Source organism: Amia ocellicauda, chromosome 2, assembly GCF_036373705.1.
Source record: "Amia ocellicauda isolate fAmiCal2 chromosome 2, fAmiCal2.hap1, whole genome shotgun sequence".
In the NCBI taxonomy this organism is placed as follows: domain Eukaryota; kingdom Metazoa; phylum Chordata; class Actinopteri; order Amiiformes; family Amiidae; genus Amia; species Amia ocellicauda.
In genome coordinates, this window is record NC_089851.1 from 32274399 (window position 1) to 32296248 (window position 21850).

The 21850-nt window shown below is 35.1% G+C and overlaps 2 protein-coding genes across 4 annotated transcripts; both read right to left on the reverse strand.

Moving 5' to 3' along the window:
- Positions 1–258: 258 nt before the first annotated feature.
- On the reverse strand, positions 259–10395 carry LOC136768781 (synaptonemal complex protein 2-like). The gene is made up of 15 exons (XM_066723146.1): positions 10295–10395; positions 9946–9995; positions 9303–9357; positions 6782–6926; positions 6613–6662; positions 6087–6213; positions 5865–5929; positions 5444–5507; positions 3867–3983; positions 3330–3436; positions 3119–3213; positions 2698–2797; positions 2151–2209; positions 1523–1598; positions 259–1001 (listed from the first exon to the last, which is right to left on the reverse strand). The coding sequence occupies exons 2-15, from the start codon at positions 9990–9992 to the stop codon at positions 936–938; spliced, it is 1173 nt and encodes a 390-aa protein (XP_066579243.1). The 5' UTR covers positions 9993–9995; positions 10295–10395; the 3' UTR covers positions 259–935.
- Positions 10396–10583: 188 nt separating this feature from the next.
- On the reverse strand, positions 10584–20959 carry sycp2l (synaptonemal complex protein 2-like). Of its 3 annotated transcripts, none has more exons than XM_066723135.1 (18): positions 20768–20959; positions 20383–20498; positions 19996–20115; positions 18347–19671; positions 18220–18244; positions 17660–17927; positions 17070–17104; positions 16366–16508; positions 16100–16152; positions 15656–15701; positions 15159–15251; positions 14766–14826; positions 14206–14354; positions 13673–13721; positions 13546–13582; positions 12054–12081; positions 11440–11504; positions 10584–10742 (listed from the first exon to the last, which is right to left on the reverse strand). In XM_066723135.1, the coding sequence occupies exons 4-18, from the start codon at positions 18461–18463 to the stop codon at positions 10682–10684; spliced, it is 1230 nt and encodes a 409-aa protein (XP_066579232.1). In that variant the 5' UTR covers positions 18464–19671; positions 19996–20115; positions 20383–20498; positions 20768–20959; the 3' UTR covers positions 10584–10681. The 3 variants fall into 3 exon arrangements, with proteins under 3 accessions (XP_066579232.1, XP_066579227.1, XP_066579239.1); XM_066723142.1 differs by having other exon boundaries at positions 10588–10742; positions 17660–17748; positions 17842–17927; positions 20383–20957; XM_066723130.1 differs by having other exon boundaries at positions 20383–20959.
- Between the last annotated feature and the right edge of the window lie 891 nt (positions 20960–21850).

Sequence of the window (21850 nt, forward strand, 5' to 3'; positions counted from 1 at the left end):
AAACCATTTGAAATAAGGCTGACATATTTACTACACCTTTGGGGATTAAAACCATTTTAAATTAAAAAATGTGTAGAGAAAATACATTTTGCTTTTAAAGTAGTAGTTTTATTTCTCTTAAAGTAATTTTTCGTTACGTTGCAAAGTAACTTGATGATCATAATGTAAATAAAGGACTTCCAATGTTTACTAAGCTTTTCAGAATAAAGTCAGCCAAACAGTGAACCAATCAAACAAAACCATATTTAAATCACTCTATGGGTTGAAAGTGCAATGTCCTTTAATATCTATGTAGTAGTACAAAACATGACCAGTAAACTTTAGCTTCAGTATTTGATCAATACTGTAAACAAATGGGCAAATTACACAGAAAATACACAGAATGTTCAGAGAAAGTATAATTATTCACACAAATAGTTTTACAGTAAAAAATATTTACAAATGAAATTACTTTCAGTCATGAGTTTTAGAGGAAGCAGTCATTAATTTAGGACACTAACAACTGCTGATGGTTATTGCAGCCCATAAAAGTAATGCGTGAACTAAATATGAATGAAGTGACACTGCTAAATCACCAAAGTAAATTTGTGCGTAAACCACCTTCTTTGTGGTTTTGTCATCACTGAAGGACTTAATGTTTTAACATTTGGGTATTTATTTAGACATACATAATGGGCCAAGAAGAACTTGTTTCATATGATTATCAAGTTCATTAACATCCAACTTCCAATCTTATTTATTAAACACAAATTAAAAAAAGTGATACTACAGTGTGCTATGTAATGGTTTTTCCATTTCTGTGTAATACGAGTACTGTATAAACAAGAATGGATTATCCAAGAACTAGTGTTCATTTTAAATATTTTATGAGTTCAATATATTGTTTCAGAAATTAAGCAAAAAGGATTTGACCATTGCCATAGTTCCCCGAAATCTTATATAGGTTTAACTGGTGACTTTGTCAAGAGCGCATTTTCAGATTTGTTCGGATGAGTTTTCTCCTGTCAAGAAAAAAGACAATTGTGAAGGGGTCTCATTCCCATTTCTCAGCATTGAAACATTGAAACAGGCAAATATGGTGAGAACATATGAGCAGGGCCCAGTTCAAATCTTGGGTAAGAATAGTATAACTTGGACTAATCTTCGTGTAAAAGTCCAAATGGTAGAGGGAGCACTAAATCAATGTTCTTGAAATAAACAATACATAAGCACACGACTGGGAAGAGCTGCGGAGTTTCTGCATGGAGAACACCTCAGCAGTTCATGAACCTATCACAATGCTACAGGAAGAGCTTCTTTCAGGTTGTCAAAGGCATAGGAGAATTCACAGCACTGGCTGCCGAGGGATGAATACATTAAATTTACTGATCAATAGTCTTTACAATTTTTTTGATACATGTATTGGAAAATAGTGTACACCTGCATATTCTTGATAAATACTTAAACAAGGGTGCAAATGAATCACGAGGGAACTATATTTACACGATAATAGGGATTCCAAGATTCCAAATCATTAACATACCTGTGCAGCTGATGGCACGCTCTCCTCTGTCGGTAAACTCACTGTACTCGGATTAGTGGACTCCAGCAACTTTAACCTGGCATTCACAAACAGGGAACATCAATGGAAGCCATCACATGCAGTTTCACTAATGGTTTTTGTCCCCTCTGGTCAACTATAATTAGGACAATTGACAATAAAAGCCTTTAAACCAACATACAGATACATTAAATGCACTCAGATAGAATGTGTTTCTTTCTGAGCAGGGAAATTGGTGTCCTACAGTAAATGAATGTTGCAATACATTTATTTTTACCTTAAATGCTATGGGCAACACAGTTACCATGGAACCCACATTACAGAATTGTCAGCTCAGAGACTAGCAAGCAAATCTCTTCTCCGTCATCTCTGTCAGTGTTAGGACTTCAGTAGCTTTAGGATATGAGTTCTCTCTCGAACATGGGGTGTACGAGTTAAAATCTGAAATTCTCACAGACTGGCCTCCTACAATACATACCCATTATCACATGTTAACAGAAGAAAAAGGAAAATTGGTTTAGTGGTATTCTCTATTCTATTATGTAATGTGAAACCAGTGAAGTGAAATGCAGTATGGATCCATGTTATGCTTTCAAGCCTTGATGCATACCTCCTCTCCTGAGTTTCACAGAAGGATGCTAATGTATGGGCTTGTGTCTTCCAGAAATCCTGAAACCAAGACAAATCACGCGTGAGCTTCGACTGCATTTTAGAAGGTTATTGTAAATTGAGGGTTTTGTATGAATTCTCAAAATATATACATTTACTACACTGCAATACACATGCATACATCAACCCAATTGTAAACTTCAGCAACTTAATATGACAACTGAATTAGATGCTCTAATGAGAAATGTTATTTTCTCATGCTGTATTTATTTTCAATTTGACTAAGAACTTGAACTGTGTGGTCCATTGCTGTACAAGCCAGATCTTTCCCATTCTATGTAATACACTGGCCTCTTGTGGAGACAACGGGTAATTGTGCACAATAATTTATTTTCTTTCATTATGAAACATTAATTTCCACATTAACTGACACTATTAAACGTATTATTTCATGTATAATAAGCTAGATAGCAAACAATCAATCAAAACACAGTTGATGTAATAGACACTTTGCTATCCAGGGTAATGGAGTGCATTTTAATTCATACCACCGTGTCCTTTTCTATGTCCATCAGAGATTTGGAATCTTTTTCCAGGTGATGTATTTCATCCATAACAGTCTTCTGGAACCTCTCCAGGTTGTTGAGCCTTCCAGATAAAGGGAAAATGTTACTAAATATCTTAAATGATGACAGGAGGGCCTTCACATATTATAATTAAGCATTTAAAAGTTATATCCCCTTCTGCTGTGAGGGCACTGATTTTTCATCCTGCTCCCTTTACAAAAAAAAAAAATCAATACATACATACATAAAGGTAATATAAAGCAAAGGGTAGGGTACAAGAAAATGGGTTTTCATTCAATATAAACAGTGGTGCTGAATGAAAAAGACAATAACAGGAAACAAAATGATTCAGTGTGCATGGGACTGAACACATTAATACACAGGTCAATTAAGAAATGTCTACCTGCAGTTATGTACAAAGCTGAACAGTGTCGACACACTTTTCTCACAGTCACTGAGGGAGCGTCGTGAACGCATCGACATTCTCCTGTATCTGGACTGAAGGAAGAAGGAAAATGTTTCAAGACCCCAACTGAGCAGAGAACAGTAAATGTCAATGTTCTGGATATATACAGTGCACTTGCAGTAAAGTACGGTCACAGGAAGATGCTTACCCAGAACTTGTTCCTCAGTTCATTTGTGAAGTTCTCGAACGCAGTGACCACACTGGCACTCCCTTCTTCTCCTGAGTCAGAGTCCTCACTCAGCCCTGCTCGGTTTTCTTCAGACACAAAGAAAACACAGTCAATAACAAGAAAACTAAAATAAAAAAAATAAAAAAATGAATAGAATAGTATTTATTTTAATATTCAGTGATTACTGTTAGCAACCAAACTGATTTGCATGGAGTTGCAAACTAAACCTTCTGCAACCAGCTGGACATTTAAATTGTTCCTAGGCGGAGCAAAACTATGAAGATATACAACTGATCGATCAGTATAGTAATATATACAATTACTAAGCTTCACTGAATATCATTATTTCAAAGTTAGGATGTGAATATTTTCAGTTATTACTATTTACATGTGCATATACACAGGATTATACGTTTCATTACTCCTTGTTCTGATTTTTGAATTCAGTTATTTTGCAGAAGATGTTCACTATATAGTCCATTGAATGTGAATGACAAAATACAGAATCATAATCACCTGCAATACTCTCTTGCTGAAAGAGTTTCCTGGGTTTGAGGCCTGTATAGCTTTGGTACGATTGAGCTTCACCTGGCAAGGCCTGTCTCTGTGCCGGCTCCGTCCCACGAACAGTTTCTGAACACGAGAAAAGAAAAGACTGGATTCTCCAAATTCCAGGCAGTTATGCATATAGAAAATTAATTTAAACTTCAGCTTGGTTTCCAATGTAACAAAGATGTGGGTACCCAACATATTATGAATATTATTACACGTTAATGACAATACTCAAATTACTTTTCTAATGTGGTACATGTAATTGGTAGGTTAAACAATATACATGTATAGAACTACACTCACCTAAAGGATTATTAGGAACACCATACTAATACTGTGTTTGACCCCCTTTCGCCTTCAGAAATGCCTTAATTCTACGTGGCATTGATTCAACAAGGTGCTGAAAGCATTCTTTAGAAATGTTGGCCCATATTGATAGGATAGCATCTTGCAGTTGATGGAGATTTGTGGGATGCACATCCAGGGCACGAAGCTCCCGTTCCACCACATCCCAAAGATGCTCTATTGGGTTGAGATCTGGTGACTGTGGGGGCCAGTTTAGTACAGTGAACTCATTGTCATGTTCAAGAAACCAATTTGAAATGATTCGACCTTTGTGACATGGTGCATTATCCTGCTGGAAGTAGCCATCAGAGGATGGGTACATGGTGGTCATAAAGGGATGGACATGGTCAGAAACAATGCTCAGGTAGGCCGTGGCATTTAAACGATGCCCAATTGGCACTAAGGGGCCTAAAGTGTGCCAAGAAAACATCCCCCACACCATTACACCACCACCACCAGCCTGCACAGTGGTAACAAGGCATGATGGATCCATGTTCTCATTCTGTTTACGCCAAATTCTGACTCTACCATCTGAATGTCTCAACAGAAATCGAGACTCATCAGACCAGGCAACATTTTTCCAGTCTTCAACTGTCCAAGTTTGGTGAGCTTGTGCAAATTGTAGCCTCTTTTTCCTATTTGTAGTGGAGATGAGTGGTACCCGGTGGGGTCTTCTGCTGTTGTAGCCCATCCGCCTCAAGGTTGTACGTGTTGTGGCTTCACAAATGCTTTGCTGCATACCTCGGTTGTAACGAGTGGTTATTTCAGTCAAAGTTGCTCTTCTATCAGCTTGAAGCAGTCGGCCCATTCTCCTCTGACCTCTAGCATCAACAAGGCATTTTCGCCCACAGGACTGCCGCATACTGGATGTTTTTCCCTTTTCACACCATTCTTTGTAAACCCTAGAAATGGTTGTGCGTGAAAATCCCAGTAACTGAGCAGATTGTGAAATACTCAGACCGGCCCGTCTGGCACCAACAACCATGCCACGCTCAAAATTGCTTAAATCACCTTTCTTTCCCATTCAGACATTCAGTTTGGAGTTCAGGAGATTGTCTTGACCAGGACCACACCCCTAAATGCATTGAAGCAACTGCCATGTGATTGGTTGGTTAGATAATTGCATTAATGAGAAATTGAACAGGTGTTCCTAATAATCCTTTAGGTGAGTGTATATTACAATGTTAAAAACAAACCTGAAATGCCATACTTTCTTTTTCTGGCTTCGGGAGTTCTCTCGTGTTTCTTAGATATGGAGTCCTGAAAGGTGTCAGGTAGACAATTAGGGTTTTTTTATTATTATTTATGAACTTTTGTGTGGGAGACATTTGTGTTAAAGACATCAGTAAATGTAATGAACCAATGTATCAATTTAATTCAAAGTTGTGCATTGTACACATTTTATAAATTATAATATTTTTAAGCACCTTTGAAGATACTTTGAAAATTAAAGACATTGAATAATGATTTAGGAATTACACTGTGGTTTATGAAAAGGAGGAATAGTAGAAACAATCCCAACCACAAGTCCTTTTGTGCCTTAATGGCGGATTAGTTACTGGTGACAGAATTATGTTTGTGTGTATAGAGATATAGCATATAAACAACCAGGAGTACCAGCTCAGTTGAGTTTTCAACATTTACAAACACAGAATCCTCCAGTTCGTTCTCGTGCACAGATACTATAATAAAAACAGAATAAAAAATGGTGTGAAAGAATTAACAAGGAAATGCATTCAACCCTTTTAAGATTTTTTTAATCTATAAAATAAAAGCTTAATCTTCATAGTTACATTACAAAAAAGCTGTCACCAGTGTCAGTGGACAGACGAGACTTACTTTTCAAATTTTCGGTGTCTCCGTTTAACTGGGGCTTCATGTGTTGTTCTACAGAAACATTAGGAGTCTTTTCTTCATTTATTTTATTTTCTTTACTTTGTTCCAAAGATGCGTATGGTGTTGAATGCTGTTGAAATAAGAGAGCAGGACAGTGGTGACATTACTTTGATCTGGATGTTTTATGTACTGTTGTATTACTGCCTTCTTGGCTAGGTCTACCTTGACAAAAATACAAATCTCATAACTTTCTAGTTAAAGACCATAAATAAAATGATAAATTATTTCAATGTGAAAAAGTAAACATGAAATTTGACAATGGAAAAAAATATTTAAAAAATCAAATATAAAGTATTGCTGCTTAACTTCAGTTAAAAAAAAAAAATCTGTATACGTGCATACAAAAATAAAACATGTAAAACTTGTAATGTTTTTATCCATAGATTAACATTTATTCCTTTAAATCAGAAACGCAAAGCTCAGCTGTACATTTTTCCATTATAAATATACATGCAGCTGAAAAACTTACCACAACATGATTTGGTTCCTCTGCACTGCTGGCCGAGGACAGAGGCAGAACTTCATATGGAAAACAGAAATAAATAAATAGAGAAACCAAGCTTAAAACAAACTAACACACCTTGTAGGCATCCATTGCAAACCCTTATCTGAAAACTGAATTTTAAGAGAAATCTTACCCTTCACTCTCGGTTTACTTTTCGGCTTCTTCCTGCTGTACTCAACTTTTTTCAGGAATTCTTTATGTCGTAATCGAAGACTTCTCCCACTCAGGTCAGAGCTTCCATCACTCTCCGAAATCTGGACTTTGTGCGATTGCCTAGACTGAAATTAAAAACAAGAATATTAATGATTCAGTAAAAACAACAAAAAAGTCTAGCTGTGTAAACACACTGCAAAGACATAGCAAGGCAATTTCAATCAAACTTTTCCTATTGTATCTTCCTAGCTTGATACAGACATGGCCGAAAGTATTGGTACCCTTGCAATTTATTCAAATAATGCACCATTCACCCTGAAAAGTGTTGAAATTAAAAGATCTTTTGTCATCCATACATGCATGTCTTTGGTTTGCAGTGGGACAAAACAGAAAACTGTGAAAATAACTGAATTCGTGCTTATTCTATAAAGACATTATGGCCTGGACAATATTATTGATACCCTTAGAAGTTATATGAAATCATTGTATTGTAATGATACCTCCAGCAGACCATGCTCTTTTAATTAGTATCACAGGTGTCTTCAATCACATTATCACTCATTCAGCCTGTTTAAATGGAGAAAAGTACTCACTCTGCTGTTTTGTGTCACTGTGTGCATCACACTGAACATGGAAAAGAGAAGGAAAACCAGAGAGTTGTCTGAGGAAGTTAGAAAGAAGGTAATAGCCAAGCATGGTCCTACAAGACCATCTCTAAAGAGCTTGATGTTCTTGTGAGCACTGTTGCCAATATTATTAAGAAGTTTAAGGCCCACAGGACTGTAGCCAACATCCCAGGACGTGGCTGCAAGAGGAACATTGACCCAAGAATTCTTCTTATTATTATTTATTTCTTAGCAGACGCCCTTGTCCAGGGCAACTTACAAATTTTAAGAGCAATACAAAGTGCAATAAAGACATAATACATTTTACAAATGTAGAATTTACACAAGTGTATATGAGATACAGTAAGCAATATATAAGGTCTTGCATCCTAGATTGTAAAATCTGATAAGTGCAGACAAGAATGAAGAGAAGGATTGTTCGAATGGTGCAGAAAGAACCAAGGAAAACCTCAAAACAGATCCAAGCTGACGTTTAAGCTCAAGGTACAAGTTTCAAGTCGCACCATCCGTCGCTGTCTGAATGAAAATGGGCTCCATGGTAGAAGACCTCGCTCTCTAAGAGAGAAACACAAAAAAGCCTGACTGGAGTTTGCCAAAATGCATGTGGACGAGCCACAGTCCTTCTGGGAGAATGTCCTTTGGACAGACGGAACAAAAGTAGAGCTTTTTGGTAAATCATAACAACTCCATGTTTACAGGGGAAAAAAAATGAAGCTTTCAAAGAAAAGAACACCATCCCTGCCGTGAAACACGGAGGAGGCTTGGTGATGTTTTGGGTCTGCTTTGCTGCCTCTGGCACTGGGTGCCTTGAATCTGCACAGGGCACGATGAAATCAAAAGACTATCAAGGCATTCTGGAGCGAAACACACAGCCCAGTGTCAGAAAGCTGTGTCTCAGTCACAGGTCATGGGTTCTCCAGCAGTATAATGAACCGAAAGGAGAATGAGAAGATGAGAAGAAAACATTGGACTGTTCCAAAGTGCTCTTCTATGGGTCCTGATCTAAATCCCACTGAACATCTGTGGAAAGGGCTGTAACTCGCAGTTGGGAAAAGGCCCCCATCAAACCTGAGAGAACTGGAGCGGTTTGCCCAAGAAAAGTGGGCCAAACCACCAGTGGAGAAGTGGAGAAATATCATTCAGAGCTACAGACAGCGCTTGATTGTAGTTATTGTCTCTAAAGGCTGTGCAACGAAAAAATAGGTTACGGGTCCCAATATTTTTGTGCCATTTTCATTTTACTATTTAAAGTAATATGTTACGTCATAAATCAAAAGCAAAGTTTCTGTTCTATTGAATGTGAAATAAAGAAGGGTGGATACCAAATACTTTTGTCAATCTCTACATAGTTCAGTGGAAGGGTACCAACACTTTCGTCCACATCTGTACATGGGTCTTTAAAGCTTCATGATGCTTTGATAATCAAGAAATCATGTTTCATTTGAACAATATGGCAAATAACCGAGTGAGTTCCGTGACTAGGAGCTCAAGTGGAACTAATACCAGAACACCCTATTCTATATAGATAAAAATCAGAACAAACCAAACAATCATATAACCTGTGCACTTCATATACCTTCTAGTACTCCAGTAACAATCAAATTCCCAAAGGCTTAATATGAAGAAATAATGTGAACTTATGTATTCTACACAAATTACATTTTTGTCATAGTAAATCTGCATTTATCTTTATTTTCTCTAAGGTGTATCACAAATGTATTTTACTTTAGGTTTTTCATGGCTTGTATCATGGTTAACTATACCTGTACTTAACTTTGAGATTTAACTTTGGTTTTCTATCATTTTTTGCCATAGTAAACTGTAGCTGAGGGTCTGTCCCCACACATGGTATGCATGTACATATATCTTACTTACTGATCTTTTGTTTCTCTCTTTCTGATTCTCAGCAGACTTTGGTGATTTTGCCCTTCTAAAACAGACAGCAAATAACTACAAGTTACTACTACAAAAAGAAGCAGACTAAACTTACTAGGCAAACAAAATGTAATAAAATAAAAATACACTGAAAGTTGCTTTGGAAAATTGACTTTAACAATATAAATGAGAATTTAACAGGAGAGAGGATGCTAACTGCAAAACAGTAGTCAATTTTACAGTGCTATTGGCCTGTACTCCAATAAACCATAATCCATTGTTGTGGCATGACATTTAAAGCTGTGAATCAAGGCATCCTGATCCAATGGCAATATATTTTCATATACGACTAGATATAATTCCAAGCCAAGCCATTTTTATATATTATACAACGTAGTCCTGGTTTTCATGATTTGGATATTTGTTAATGGTGACTGCCGTTTTCCCACTTCTATTTGAATATTACAAAAGTGATCCCATTCTCCATTCTGACCAGTTCAGTTACTCCAGCCTCATATTCAGCCAGTAAATATCCACCAAACAAATACCAAAGGGGAACTAAATTACACCAGTGATAATTATGTAGCCAGATTAATGAAATTAAATATTCTGCATCCTAACTATCAGAAAACTGCAGCCATACCTTTCAGAAGAAAAGGAACGGCTAAAGATCTTTTCTTTAGCTTTCATAACCTAGAGGGCACAAAAACAAAACTCTTAGGGGAAAAAAATATGTGCATATAAATTTCTGTAAAAGACAAACATTAGAAACTAAAGACATTGCGGGCTGTGCACAGATAATGTTTTCAGTGATGAAGTACCACGGATAGCCTACAATTTAAAATATAAACAAAAGGAGTACAATGAACAGAATTGCAAGCAACAAAAATACAGAAAAAGTAAACCAGAGGATCTTCCATTCAAAGTATAGGTCTCCCTCTCTCAACATGTTGTATCAGCACTATATATTCTTGACTCTGTGTCCGACTGACCTTGTACCTCTGCAATACGTTCTTGAATGAATTACGCTTAGCCTTCTTTACATGAGATAAGTTGCTACCTGTGGGAGTCAGTGCATCTGATATTGGCACATTTACCTAAAGTAATGAACAACATGGATTGTGAAAGCAAAACACACACAAAAAAGTAATATTATGCAATATAAAATATAATGGTAGAAATTATTAGAAACTTGACATCGAGTGTTGGATTCCATATGTATATCAGTTACTGTATTTATTCCCCAGATACACAAGGTACTTTGTGGGAGGAAAAAAAATAATATATATATCACTGACCTATCTTCCAATAGCATTTCAGACATTTTCGCAGTACACATGGTATATAGATCCATTGCAATATGTATGCATTTAATCCATTCATTCTATACTTGCCTCTGTTTCAGACTGTATTTCAAAGGCAAATGAATCATTTTGCTTCCTGCAGATGGAAAAACAAAAAAACAAAAACCTCAGAACTGGGTTTACAATTAATTTCTAACAACAGCTATACTTTCTGAAGCCAAATGACAATGAAGATATCTAATTATATTTACTACAGGAAAGAAACTAAATATATTTTTTAAGTCTTACTGAAAATTATTTGTTGAAACCATCAGTCCTCTGCATATACAGTTAGGTCCATAAATATTTGGACAGTGACACAATTGTCATCATTTTGTTGACAATAAATCAATATCAATATCATTTTTGGAAACAATAAAAATGTGCTTTAAGTGTAGACTCATCTTTAATCTGAGGGTAGTTACATCCAAATTGGGTGAACAGTGTAGGAATTACACCCATTTTTGTGTGTGCCCCCCCAATGTTAGGGGCTCAAAAGTATTTGGACAGACTACATAATCATTAATTAAATTGTGAGTTTCAATACTTGGTTGCACATCCTTTGCAGTCAATGACTGCCTGAAGTCTGGAACCCATAGACATCACCAGATGCTGGGTTTCTTCCCTGGTGATGCTCTGCCAGGCCTGTAATGCAGCTGTCTTTAGTTCCTGCTTGTTCTTGGGGCATTTTGCCTTCAGTTTTGGCAATTATGTCAATGTCCAAATATATATGGACCTAACTATTTGCCACTAAATAAAGCTATAACATTAAAGGGATGGGATACAGTACTTACACTGGTGAGGTTTTGTTTACTTCCTGATATAGATTTTTTTCAACATCAGGCACATCTACGGGACCCTTTGAAAAAGCAAAATGTACACAATCAGAACCAGAAAAATTCCAATATTTTCAATCTATCTTAATATATGTATTGTTTTCTGAAATAAGGTATACAAATCATAACAGGTACTTTAGGTTTATACATTAAAAAAAGTGAACGGATAACATTTTAATGTGTGGTACATAAAACAACAAAGGGGGAAAATATCTATACCTATATTTCATATGTGAAGCAAAGCACAATCGTAAAACGTACTTATGATAAATGCCAATGTCTACTGGTTCATTCATCAATGTGAAATTTAATTCAGTTGAATTTTTGTAATCCTTAGGCAACAGAGAGGAGTGATTTACACATTATACAGTTCTGTAACATCTCTTCATTAAAAAAGTATTGATATGCATTATGTATACAATCCATATTTAGCACATGGCTAATGTACCTTCCATGGCTTGAGGAAGTTTGATCATGATATATAGCATTAATATGGTATCCAATGTACAAACCATAATGGGAACTAGATTAGTGAAGACTCCATTATCATCAAGACTTTGCATAATACTTACATCAAGACCTTGTCCAGCTTCTGAGGGACTGGAAAAAAAAACATTTTATTTTCAAAGTACTGGGCCCTCCAATGATAATCCGACTAATCCCATAACAAAACACTTTTTAGTATTGCATTTCATAAAGACATCTTAAGATAATGTACGCAAATGAACAAACAAGACAATATTAAAATAAAAGGTATAGATAAAAGGCACAGGCAAACTAAATTAATAAAGAAGGTGAAGAATTCGAAAAATGAGTTTATTGAGGTCTGTGGAATGAAACCTCAGTCTTGGTGCTTTACAACCCAAATCCCCATTGCAAACAAGATGTATAAATGTGGAGGAAATCCTTAAGACAGGCAGCCCATAGCCTTGTAAATGAGCAACAATAGCTCTTGTTTAAAAGCAGTTTTTTCAGCCATACATAGAAGTTCTATTTGCTACCCCCCTTTCCACAGGTTTCTCCTGTTTGCCTCTTGCTTTATTTTTCCCTGTTTGTTTCAACATAGTGCTACACATGTAAAATCCAAAAGTAATCAAAATGAGTAAGAATTTTATCATGAACATGATTAGGTGTTCAAGGGAAAAAAAGCAACTGTCATACAAGTGGCAGCTTTGAAGCGATAACAGGTCTATGGCAAGCCAAATTAAGATATCTTCAAGATCTCTAAATCATTTAAAGATATCTGCAAATTTTTTAGAGATTTCTGCAAATTACTTTCTGTATATTTAGAGATATCTTAAAATTACTTCCTGTATGTTGGCTGATATCACTTCCCGTTTCCTCATTTGGTTACATAGAAATTTGGTTACATAGTAACAGCTGGCTGCTATATGGGTTTTTTTCTCGTCACCTAACCTGCCACTAAATACCGTTTTATTATAACATGGTGGCTGTGTATTTTCATTTACTGCGAGTTTTACCCTGAAGACAATCTGCAAGAGTTTTTTTTTTCCTGACCTCAGTAAAAATCTATTAAACATATTATATTCTTAAACAACTCAAATCAAATAAATAAAGCTTTTACTTAAAGTTCTACTTTTCCAAAGCAACAGTGACTTTTTGTACAGTGACCTTGGTATCCTGGAAGCCATGTCTAAATAATATTAATAATAATAATGATTAGTATTATTATTAGTAGTAGTAATACTGATCTCATAAAACTGATCTCTATATTGGTCAAATCCCTACTTTTTTATTAATGATTTTGCAACATATAGTTTTATTGTGCTAGTAAACTATGAGGAGGTGTAGTCATTTTTTGCCATTGCTCAGGGAGGCTCATTTTGACAAAGTTTGAGAACCCCATGTCTAGATAGACAAACCTGCCAAATGTGTAATAAATATCAGTCAGGACCTTTGTTGACTGACAGACTTCAGACTATACCAGACTATGACTAGGTCTGTGGAAAAATTTGTAAACCACTAAACATACGACATTGGAAAAATTGGATCAGGAAAACTGCAAGGGTGTTTTGCTATATGGGGGCAAAAAAAATGACCAACCTGGACGTTGTTTCTTTCTCCTCAAGACTCAGGAAATCTAGGGAGGAAAGACCAGCAGGGCCACTCAGGCTTATTTTATTTTTTGTCTTAATATATATAAGATGAAAATCTTTAAGCAACAAATTACCCTGTGTGTCAATCAGTTCAGGTCCAATCTTCTCTGAACTTGTACCTTTCTAGAAACAACAAGAAAAAGATTGTCATCCTGAATTATTATTATTATTATTGATTAGGGATTGAAAATGTGTTCAAAAACAGCACAGATTGAGCCCCTTCAACTCAATATGCATCCATGGAAACTTTACAAAGAACACAGACTGACCTCATTTAGTGGAGAATGAGTCTGCGGTTTCTATTGCATTAGAAAATCAATGACATTTGCATGGGGTTCACAGAATACTTTATGCATTGGGCGGAGTGGTACTCGATGAGGTCAAATAAAATAAATTCTTAATAAGGTGGAGAAATTGAACCATGAGAAACTGAGAATCACACACAATACTCATTACATTTCAGAGTCTGTAAACCTAACAAGCTTATATCTTTATTTTAATCTAAATGATTATGACCGATATGACATTAAGTCAATGACATAGTAGATAATAGATATACTGGTAATATGATTCTACCTATTCAAAATCCGAAATAAATTTTTTTTACCAATAGTTTTTCCTCTCCATATATTTTCTTGACCGCTGTAAGGATGTCAAATTCAGAATCAAAGATAATTTTGACAGTGTTTCCTTCCTTGTTGCTTGCAAATACTGGAACCCCAGTGTGAATAATGCATATTTTTTGTCCATCGGTTTCTGGGAACACAGAAAGAGCGTTGTGAAGAAACTAACTTACATTGTGTTTAAAGTAATAAAAACAGCCAAATAGTTTTTAGTCAAAGAATCAGTGTAATTTGAGTGAGCTGCATAAAAAATGTGTAAATGTAAGTAACAAACATTTTTAAAATTGCGCTCCATAATCAAATTGGGGACATTTCTTAGTCTTGTGTTAATATTAGATTACACAATGGTAGATAGATAGAGAGAGGGCAATTGATATTAAATGCTGCTCAGTAGACCTTTAAGTGCAAACTTTTTTTTTTAAATTAAATAGGTTGCCTCTATTTAAATTGGTGTTGAGCATATCCATAATTAAGGAATGAGTGTAAATGCAGTCCCTCCATAATATATATTGCTATATCTATCTATGTCTACCAGTAAACTTACCTCGGATTTCATATGAATTTACATTTTCGCTTGGCAGATTTATCGAATCCCACAGTGTACCCTGCATTTGAAAACCATGCAAATTAACAGAAATTCTATGGTAGTTTTAGATGCTTTTGATAGGTTTTTATTAAAATATTACTATAAAAATGACTAGTTAGGTGGGTACTAGAAAAAATAGAAAATGAAGCAGTGTTCAAATAATTCAGATCATGTATAAATAAAGTATGAAATTAAAGTAAATGTAACAAATAAACAAAACTAATATGCTTGTAAAACCAGCATTACTACATCAGTGTTAAAAACTAAATACACTGACGTGAAATTTTAATTACACTTTGGAAAATAATTAAACAAATGTGAGAGTTCAGGACACAAACTTGTCAATCATACCACAGGATCATTTATGAAGAAACTTATGCAAGAACTGCCAACGTTGAAATCTATCCAAAATTGCTCAAGTTTTGGGTCCTCGGGCATGTATAACTGAAACCACAAGCAAACACAAATTAATACATGGTATTATTTGAGGATCAACACTGAAACAAGTGCACCATTGGAAATTACAAGGATGTGCTTTTGAAAATGGACAAACCAGAGACCCTTGATTACACTGTAGTTTGTGGAAGTCTTGAAAAAGCTCCTCAAACATACTGTTAAAGCAGGTTTTTAGATGCTGGAGATGCTCAGACCATAAGGTACAAATGGTCCCCTCATTTTCTTGTGTAATCAACACCCACACAACAACAACAACATGAAATGACAATATAACCCTGCAAAATCGAATTAAACTAAAATAGAAAAAAGATTCATACTTGCTCTACATCATTAGTACAAATTAATTGAATTGAAGCACATAGTATAGAAGTGATTGTAATTGCTGGACTCACCTCTTTCATCTCAAGAAAAGCTTTAATGCATGGAAATGTATACACTCTGGAAAATGGAAAGCAATTACTTATAAAATTTGAGATCGCTGTACCAATAGATAGATAGATAAATTGTACAGATTAATAGCACAGTGGCAAATTATCCTGCAAATCCTGTCTGTCAAATCATGAAGTACTAAATATGTCAACAGTATGGCTACTGCAAAACCTATAGTTTTAGCATCTGTTAGGTTTGCAAGTCTGAAGTATATTTCACACTGCCAGCAAAACTAAAACTGAGTGCAGATCTCTAGAGAAAATTAGCATGATACAAATGCTTAAATGTATACAGAACACTGTAGCCATATTTCAACTTAACTTTCACTGAAAATTACAGCTAATCCAGAAATTAATCAGTTTCTGTTCTACTTTAATTGGACTGAGAATTCTGAAATTGAACTGTACCTTCGTTCATCTCCAAGGAAACTGTTTACTTTGTTGAGAAACTTTCTGCAATCCTTTGATACATAATTACATACATAAATATATACATACAACCATGTTGCACAAACAATACAAATAAGCATAGTTTACTTGAATAAAATGACTGGAAAAATATAAAGCATTGTAAAATACATCTACTCCACAGTGGAGGAGGAATCTTGAAATGTAGAAGCTTACATTTTATACACAATGTTGATATATATTATGAGAGAGAGAGAGAAACTTACAGTCTCAAATTCTCTATCATTTATTGCCTTGAAGGAGTCTGCAAAATCTCTATTTACAAACCACTGATACACAAGATCTTCCCTCCATTTTTTTAGGGTCATGCGGCAGAGGGCTTCTGAAATGGCCACTTGCATTTCATAATCTGGAAAGAAAAAATAATTTGAGTTAGTCAACTCACAGGCCAGTCTGACAAGTTGCATTGAGCAATTGGTTTGCATTTTACCATTCATGATGGCCCTTAGGCCTAAATGCATAAAGGCTTTATCCTCTTTCTTATCAAACCTCCTAAACAAGATATAAGCAGACAACAGTGCAAAGTACAGTAAAGTACAATTATTAAGATAAAATTAAGGACTTGTTTGACTACAATAGGCATGGACCAAACATCAAATATAATTTATAAATTGGGAGCACAAGGAATATAATTTTGAACCACAAAACGTCTTAATAAATTAAAATAAATTCATACAGTCCATCTAGTAAAAATGTAATGCCCTGCAAATACTGTACAAACTTGAGCACAGCTTTCTGTTTGTTTAAAAATATTTAATTTTAAGAGAATATGAATCCTATCTGTTATCGTACAATACATCCCATTATGGGATTATGGTTTTAATCTGGAGTCTGACCTTGTGTGACATATATTGTTTGTACCTCATTCAAGTGCAGAAATAAGGCAAAAAATGATTCAACCAGTACTTACCACCAGCATTTAAAATCAATTTTGCTAGTTCTACCCTAAAAATAAAAAATGAAAGTATAAATACATACATTATGTTCTGTTTGTTTTTCAAAGGCACAATTGTTTTTACACAAAACTCAATGCCAAGCAATGTATTAAACAAACCACACACCCAAATGTATGCATTGTAAAGAAGGTAGAAATGTAAAATATTTAATACATATAAAATACTGATGTCACTGAAAACACTGAACTGATATATTATTTTACTGATTTGTTTTTCTCCAGTAGGGGGCAATGCATACTTACACAGACCTTCACATGCTGTGCAACCAGCCATTTTTGCCATTTCCTTATAAACTGTAAAAGCACAGCCCTTCCAAAAATACTTCATATATTTAAGGAGTAGTGTTGAACCATTTTCCAAATAGTCAAATACACAACTGATCACAATTAAAAATAGATATTAAAAATAATTATGCCAGATATTGAAATACCACATTTTCCAGGATTTTGTCATTAAAACAAAGATATTGTTTAACAATTAAGTATCGTTTAAACTAGATTTTGTCTTCTCCCAATCTGGTACATATGCGAGAGAAAATACTTACAGAAGCAAAGCAAGCTCTTCTGACAAACTGATTTTCTTTCGTTCTTCTTTGGTGGTAACATCAAGAATTGAGTTTAGAGTTCTAACAGCCTTAACAAGCAAAAACAAACAAAAAGCAGTACACATTAACAAATACATATGATTGGTTAAGAGCAATGCTATATTGCAGAAAAAATACCTTACCTCCAAACGCAGACAAAATAAAATATCAGAATCAGTCACTAATACCCCTAGCCGTAGCACAAAAGTATCCTGTATCTGTCTTTTCCCTGAGGAACCAAAAAATATTTATGTTTATGACAAAGTTTAAGAAAGAAAAATACTGATATAGATTTTTTTTAAATATTATTTATATATTTTAAATGGATACGGGATGCACATAATCTCATACAATTTAACTTTTAAGGTCATATCATGACCAGCTCCAACTTTACCCGTTTAACCATCTCATTTGGTTGCACAGAATTAAATAATAACAACAACATTAAACTGAAACTAAGGTTTACAATTCATGAATTCATCCATTACCTATTTAAATAAGCAATTAATAAAAGCAATTACCTTCTGTGTTTATCTTGCATATACTCTAAAGAAAAAAGGATGAGAGGAAATGTAGATTAATATACTAGATAAGGTAAATGCAGGTGCGATATAAATATGGGCTTTTAAGTTACATTATCACACTTACCAAAGCAACATCATAGAACTCTTCAACTAGATTTGCAAGAGATGTGTTGGATTTGAGATCTTCAATCTTTAGAAACTCTGTAGCCCTTTCAAACCACATTAATATGTAAAGAAACATAAAACATTACATATAGAAAATGCATCTGTTGTGACATGACTATCATAATCTTGCACTGAGAATTGTTAGGTCTCTAACCTACCAACATATAAGCCTTTTATTATTACTCAAACTTCAATATTACTCAGATATGAAGACCATACCCTAATACAAACAGGAATGTAGGTTATGATTTAAGTATTTAGCACCAATTACAATTTGGATTATCACAAACAGTCAATGTGCTTATAGTGTATCTTTAGGCTACCTTGGAATATTCAGACCCAGGAATACAGTCCAAAAAGCTCTTTCTACCAGAAAAAAAATATAGGTATCAAAATCTAAATCACTGAGACTAATATGAAGATTTTGTTAGTTTCTTCTGTGAACTTTTCATGCACGCACAAACACACAGAATAAAAACTTTTTTTTTTTTTCTTGGCAGTTGCAAGGCAATGCATGTAAAGTTAATATGCAAACAAGCCCTGTGAACTGCTAAAGTAAATATCATTTCAAGTTACTATTGAAATGATCAGCTTTTCATAAAATTCATTTTGTACAAAAGCCTTTCTAAATATGCATAATAGAAGAAGATGCAGGTTTAAAGAGAAATACAAATATATGATTTTTTTTTTAGATTTAAGTTATACATTATATTTTAGAATATATTGAGAAACAACTCCATGTTCTGAAGTTTATCTGTGAAGACTGCAGTGTGAAGCAAGATAATTAACTCTTTTGTCCTTTTCTAGTCTTGATGTAACTAGTCAGACATATCATATAAAGTCATCTTAAAAACCACAATCAAAGAAGAGACAATACAATGAATGTACAGTGAACATACACAACTGATTATTGAAATGTATGAAAAATAAAAAAAGCTGAGAACCTTTTAGTTGAAATGTCAAATTTCAAATGTCAAAATTAAATATGAACTGTCCCTTATTTAATTTAGAATAGAACATGTCTTGTATATAACTCTGTATTCTATGCTTCAGCGCTTCCTACTTCATATGCAAACTGATGCCCACATGACCTTACAAGTGAAGCAAAAACCACAAAAGCATAAGGAAATACATACTGAAAAGTACAAAAGGCCAAATACTTATCTTTACAATAAGTCCTTGGCTGACTAAGGAGTTGATGGCATCCTCTCCATTACTTACACACAAACTCTCAATGCCTTTCAACAGAAGAGTAAGATGTTTGAACTTATTTTTGTCCAGCTCCTATAAGAGACCAGTGTTATTGTGGGGGAGGTTAACACCATTTTGCAAATGCAATTTAGATTATTTGTATTATTATTATTATTTTTACATATATTTTACCCTTCCATTGCCATGTTGGGACAATGCATTTCACTGTACAGGCGTTCATTTAATGTGCTTATTCTTTATTAAACATATTTGTTCATCAGTACTATACAGATGTATGGTTTTGAAGGTGGGCAAATTATGACGTGTACAGGGGGAGGCTAGGTGGGCTCTGGACCCTGGTCTCTTGATTTCATGCTGAAAAAGACCCCTTACTGTCTCAACAACACACAGATTTACCTTATTAGCTAATTTGTCCAGTCTATTTACCACGGTCTTTGAAGATTTCTCCTCAAGAAGTGCCACGGTAATTTTTTCAACATGATTACTGTTGAAAGCTTCCTCCAATTCCTTCTCAAGCTGAAACACAAATCGGTACGGGCATTTGGTAGCAGAATTGGGTAAACAAGACGCTTTGATTAAATATAAAATCAAAGGAGCATTGTTTCGTACAGCCAAACCACAAGCTTAAAGCCCATAAACTCGGTTATTCTCGTATATGCTTACACCTTAACATAATCGTTCAAATCTCAAAGTGCTTGAACTGGTCAATAGTTGCAAAACGGCACACAAATACATTGCCTAAATTAAACATAAGTTTACACAATGTTAACGACAAACACTTACAGTCATATCCCGGTGCTGTTTCGTCTGTTTCCCCTTTTCAATTGACGCCAATTGGATCCACTTCCACTGGGGTCACAGGTGGCTCAATCAGACAGAAAGCCCGGCGTCCAGATGATCTTTTCAGATGGAAACAGACCATTCTCCATTGTGTGTAATTACAATCAAACGATGCTGCCAGGTTAGATCCACATGAAATACGTTCATTTTGTATTATTATTAGTGTTGCTTTTATCGTTTGTTTAAGTGAAACGTGACTATGGCTGAGCAGCATATGAGGTTAAATTGCAGTATACAACAAATATGCACAATGTTCTTATTTAAAAAAACGCAAAAAATAATTGTACATTATGCAAATATTATTACGTTTTCAATTTGTGTACAGTACCAGCGGACTTGTGCCAATATTGAGTATTTTCCCCAAAACAAAGACCATTTATTTTGCATCACAAGCCTCCAAACACAGCTGCAGGTGACTGCGAGCGCAGTTCAATTGAACCTGCGTAATCCGAGTCCGTGTCCCCAGCATCCCTCCGCCACACTGCAGACCTGTGCGGCTTAAGGGTGAAGAAGAGGGATAAGTGCGATGGCCATGCATCAGAATTAGATTTCACAGTCTTTCTTTCTTTCTTTTTGTTTCTTTCTTTCTTTCTTTCTTTCTTTCAACGAGTTGCGTTAAATGTAACTGCTTGTCTATAGAGTGAATGGAAACAGATTGTGCCAGTGTTGTGTATGTGTGCTAATGATACACGGATGTCTTGCTGTACTTGGTTATTTAGGCTATTGCGTCTGGTGCCATATTTGTGTTTATTATAGTCAGTATCACTAATTAATCGGGATAATCATTCATGCAATCCAATAAGCATTGCATTAGCCTATTTACATCGCGCCGTAAACGCGACGTCTCGATGTGCTTTTAACCACAAAACTTGTTAACAGAAGTGTGTATTGTATTTCTGGAAAAAACGACCACCTTAAAATAATTATAATATATGCTTAACCCACATGCAAACTGTGCTGTTACGTTTTAACACCGCAATGGCACGTAGAATTGCCAGATGACTTTTGTGGATCGTTTAGCATTTCGCTGTCTCGTATCCTACGTGTGCATCTGTGGTTTTAAAACCCACATGTGGATGATTATTATTATGCTCCTATTAAATCCGTGTAATTGCATAGCCTATATCTTTCATTTGGAAAATGTAGCTTACTTAGCCAATCCCTTCCTTTGCGAAATATAGGTTAAGTATCTCTGGGACATTAACTCAAATGTCCATGTTAAACAAATGCCTGGGTAATTTTATTGTTTTACATTAAAACGAGCAGTAATGATGATTCAATTGACTTGCTCTTGTGATCGTATCACTGGAAATCCTATACATATTTAACAGCGCTGTACATCGCTTGATCGGTAGCGGTTATTACATGTAGTGTTATATGTGCAGTGATAATGGGTTAGGATTATCAACAT

What these genes read in the sequence shown, in the direction of transcription:
- LOC136768781 (XM_066723146.1), bottom strand. Translation starts at nt 9,992, where the DNA reads ATGAAAGCTAAAGAAAAGATCTTTAGCCGTTCCTTTTCTTCTGAAAG. An exon ending in AAGTAAACCGAGAGTGAAGG is followed by an intron (nt 6,663 to 6,781) that starts GTAAGATTTCTC and finishes TTCCATATGAAG; the next exon opens with TTCTGCCTCTGTCCTCGGCC. An exon ending in TTGAAAACTCAACTGAGCTG is followed by an intron (nt 5,508 to 5,864) that starts GTACTCCTGGTT and finishes GACACCTTTCAG; the next exon opens with GACTCCATATCTAAGAAACA.
- sycp2l (XM_066723135.1), bottom strand. Translation starts at nt 18,463, where the DNA reads ATGTTTCTTTACATATTAATGTGGTTTGAAAGGGCTACAGAGTTTCTA. An exon ending in ATGATAGAGAATTTGAGACT is followed by an intron (nt 16,153 to 16,365) that starts GTAAGTTTCTCT and finishes TATGTATCAAAG; the next exon opens with GATTGCAGAAAGTTTCTCAA. An exon ending in AAATTCATATGAAATCCGAG is followed by an intron (nt 14,355 to 14,765) that starts GTAAGTTTACTG and finishes CTGTGTTCCCAG; the next exon opens with AAACCGATGGACAAAAAATA.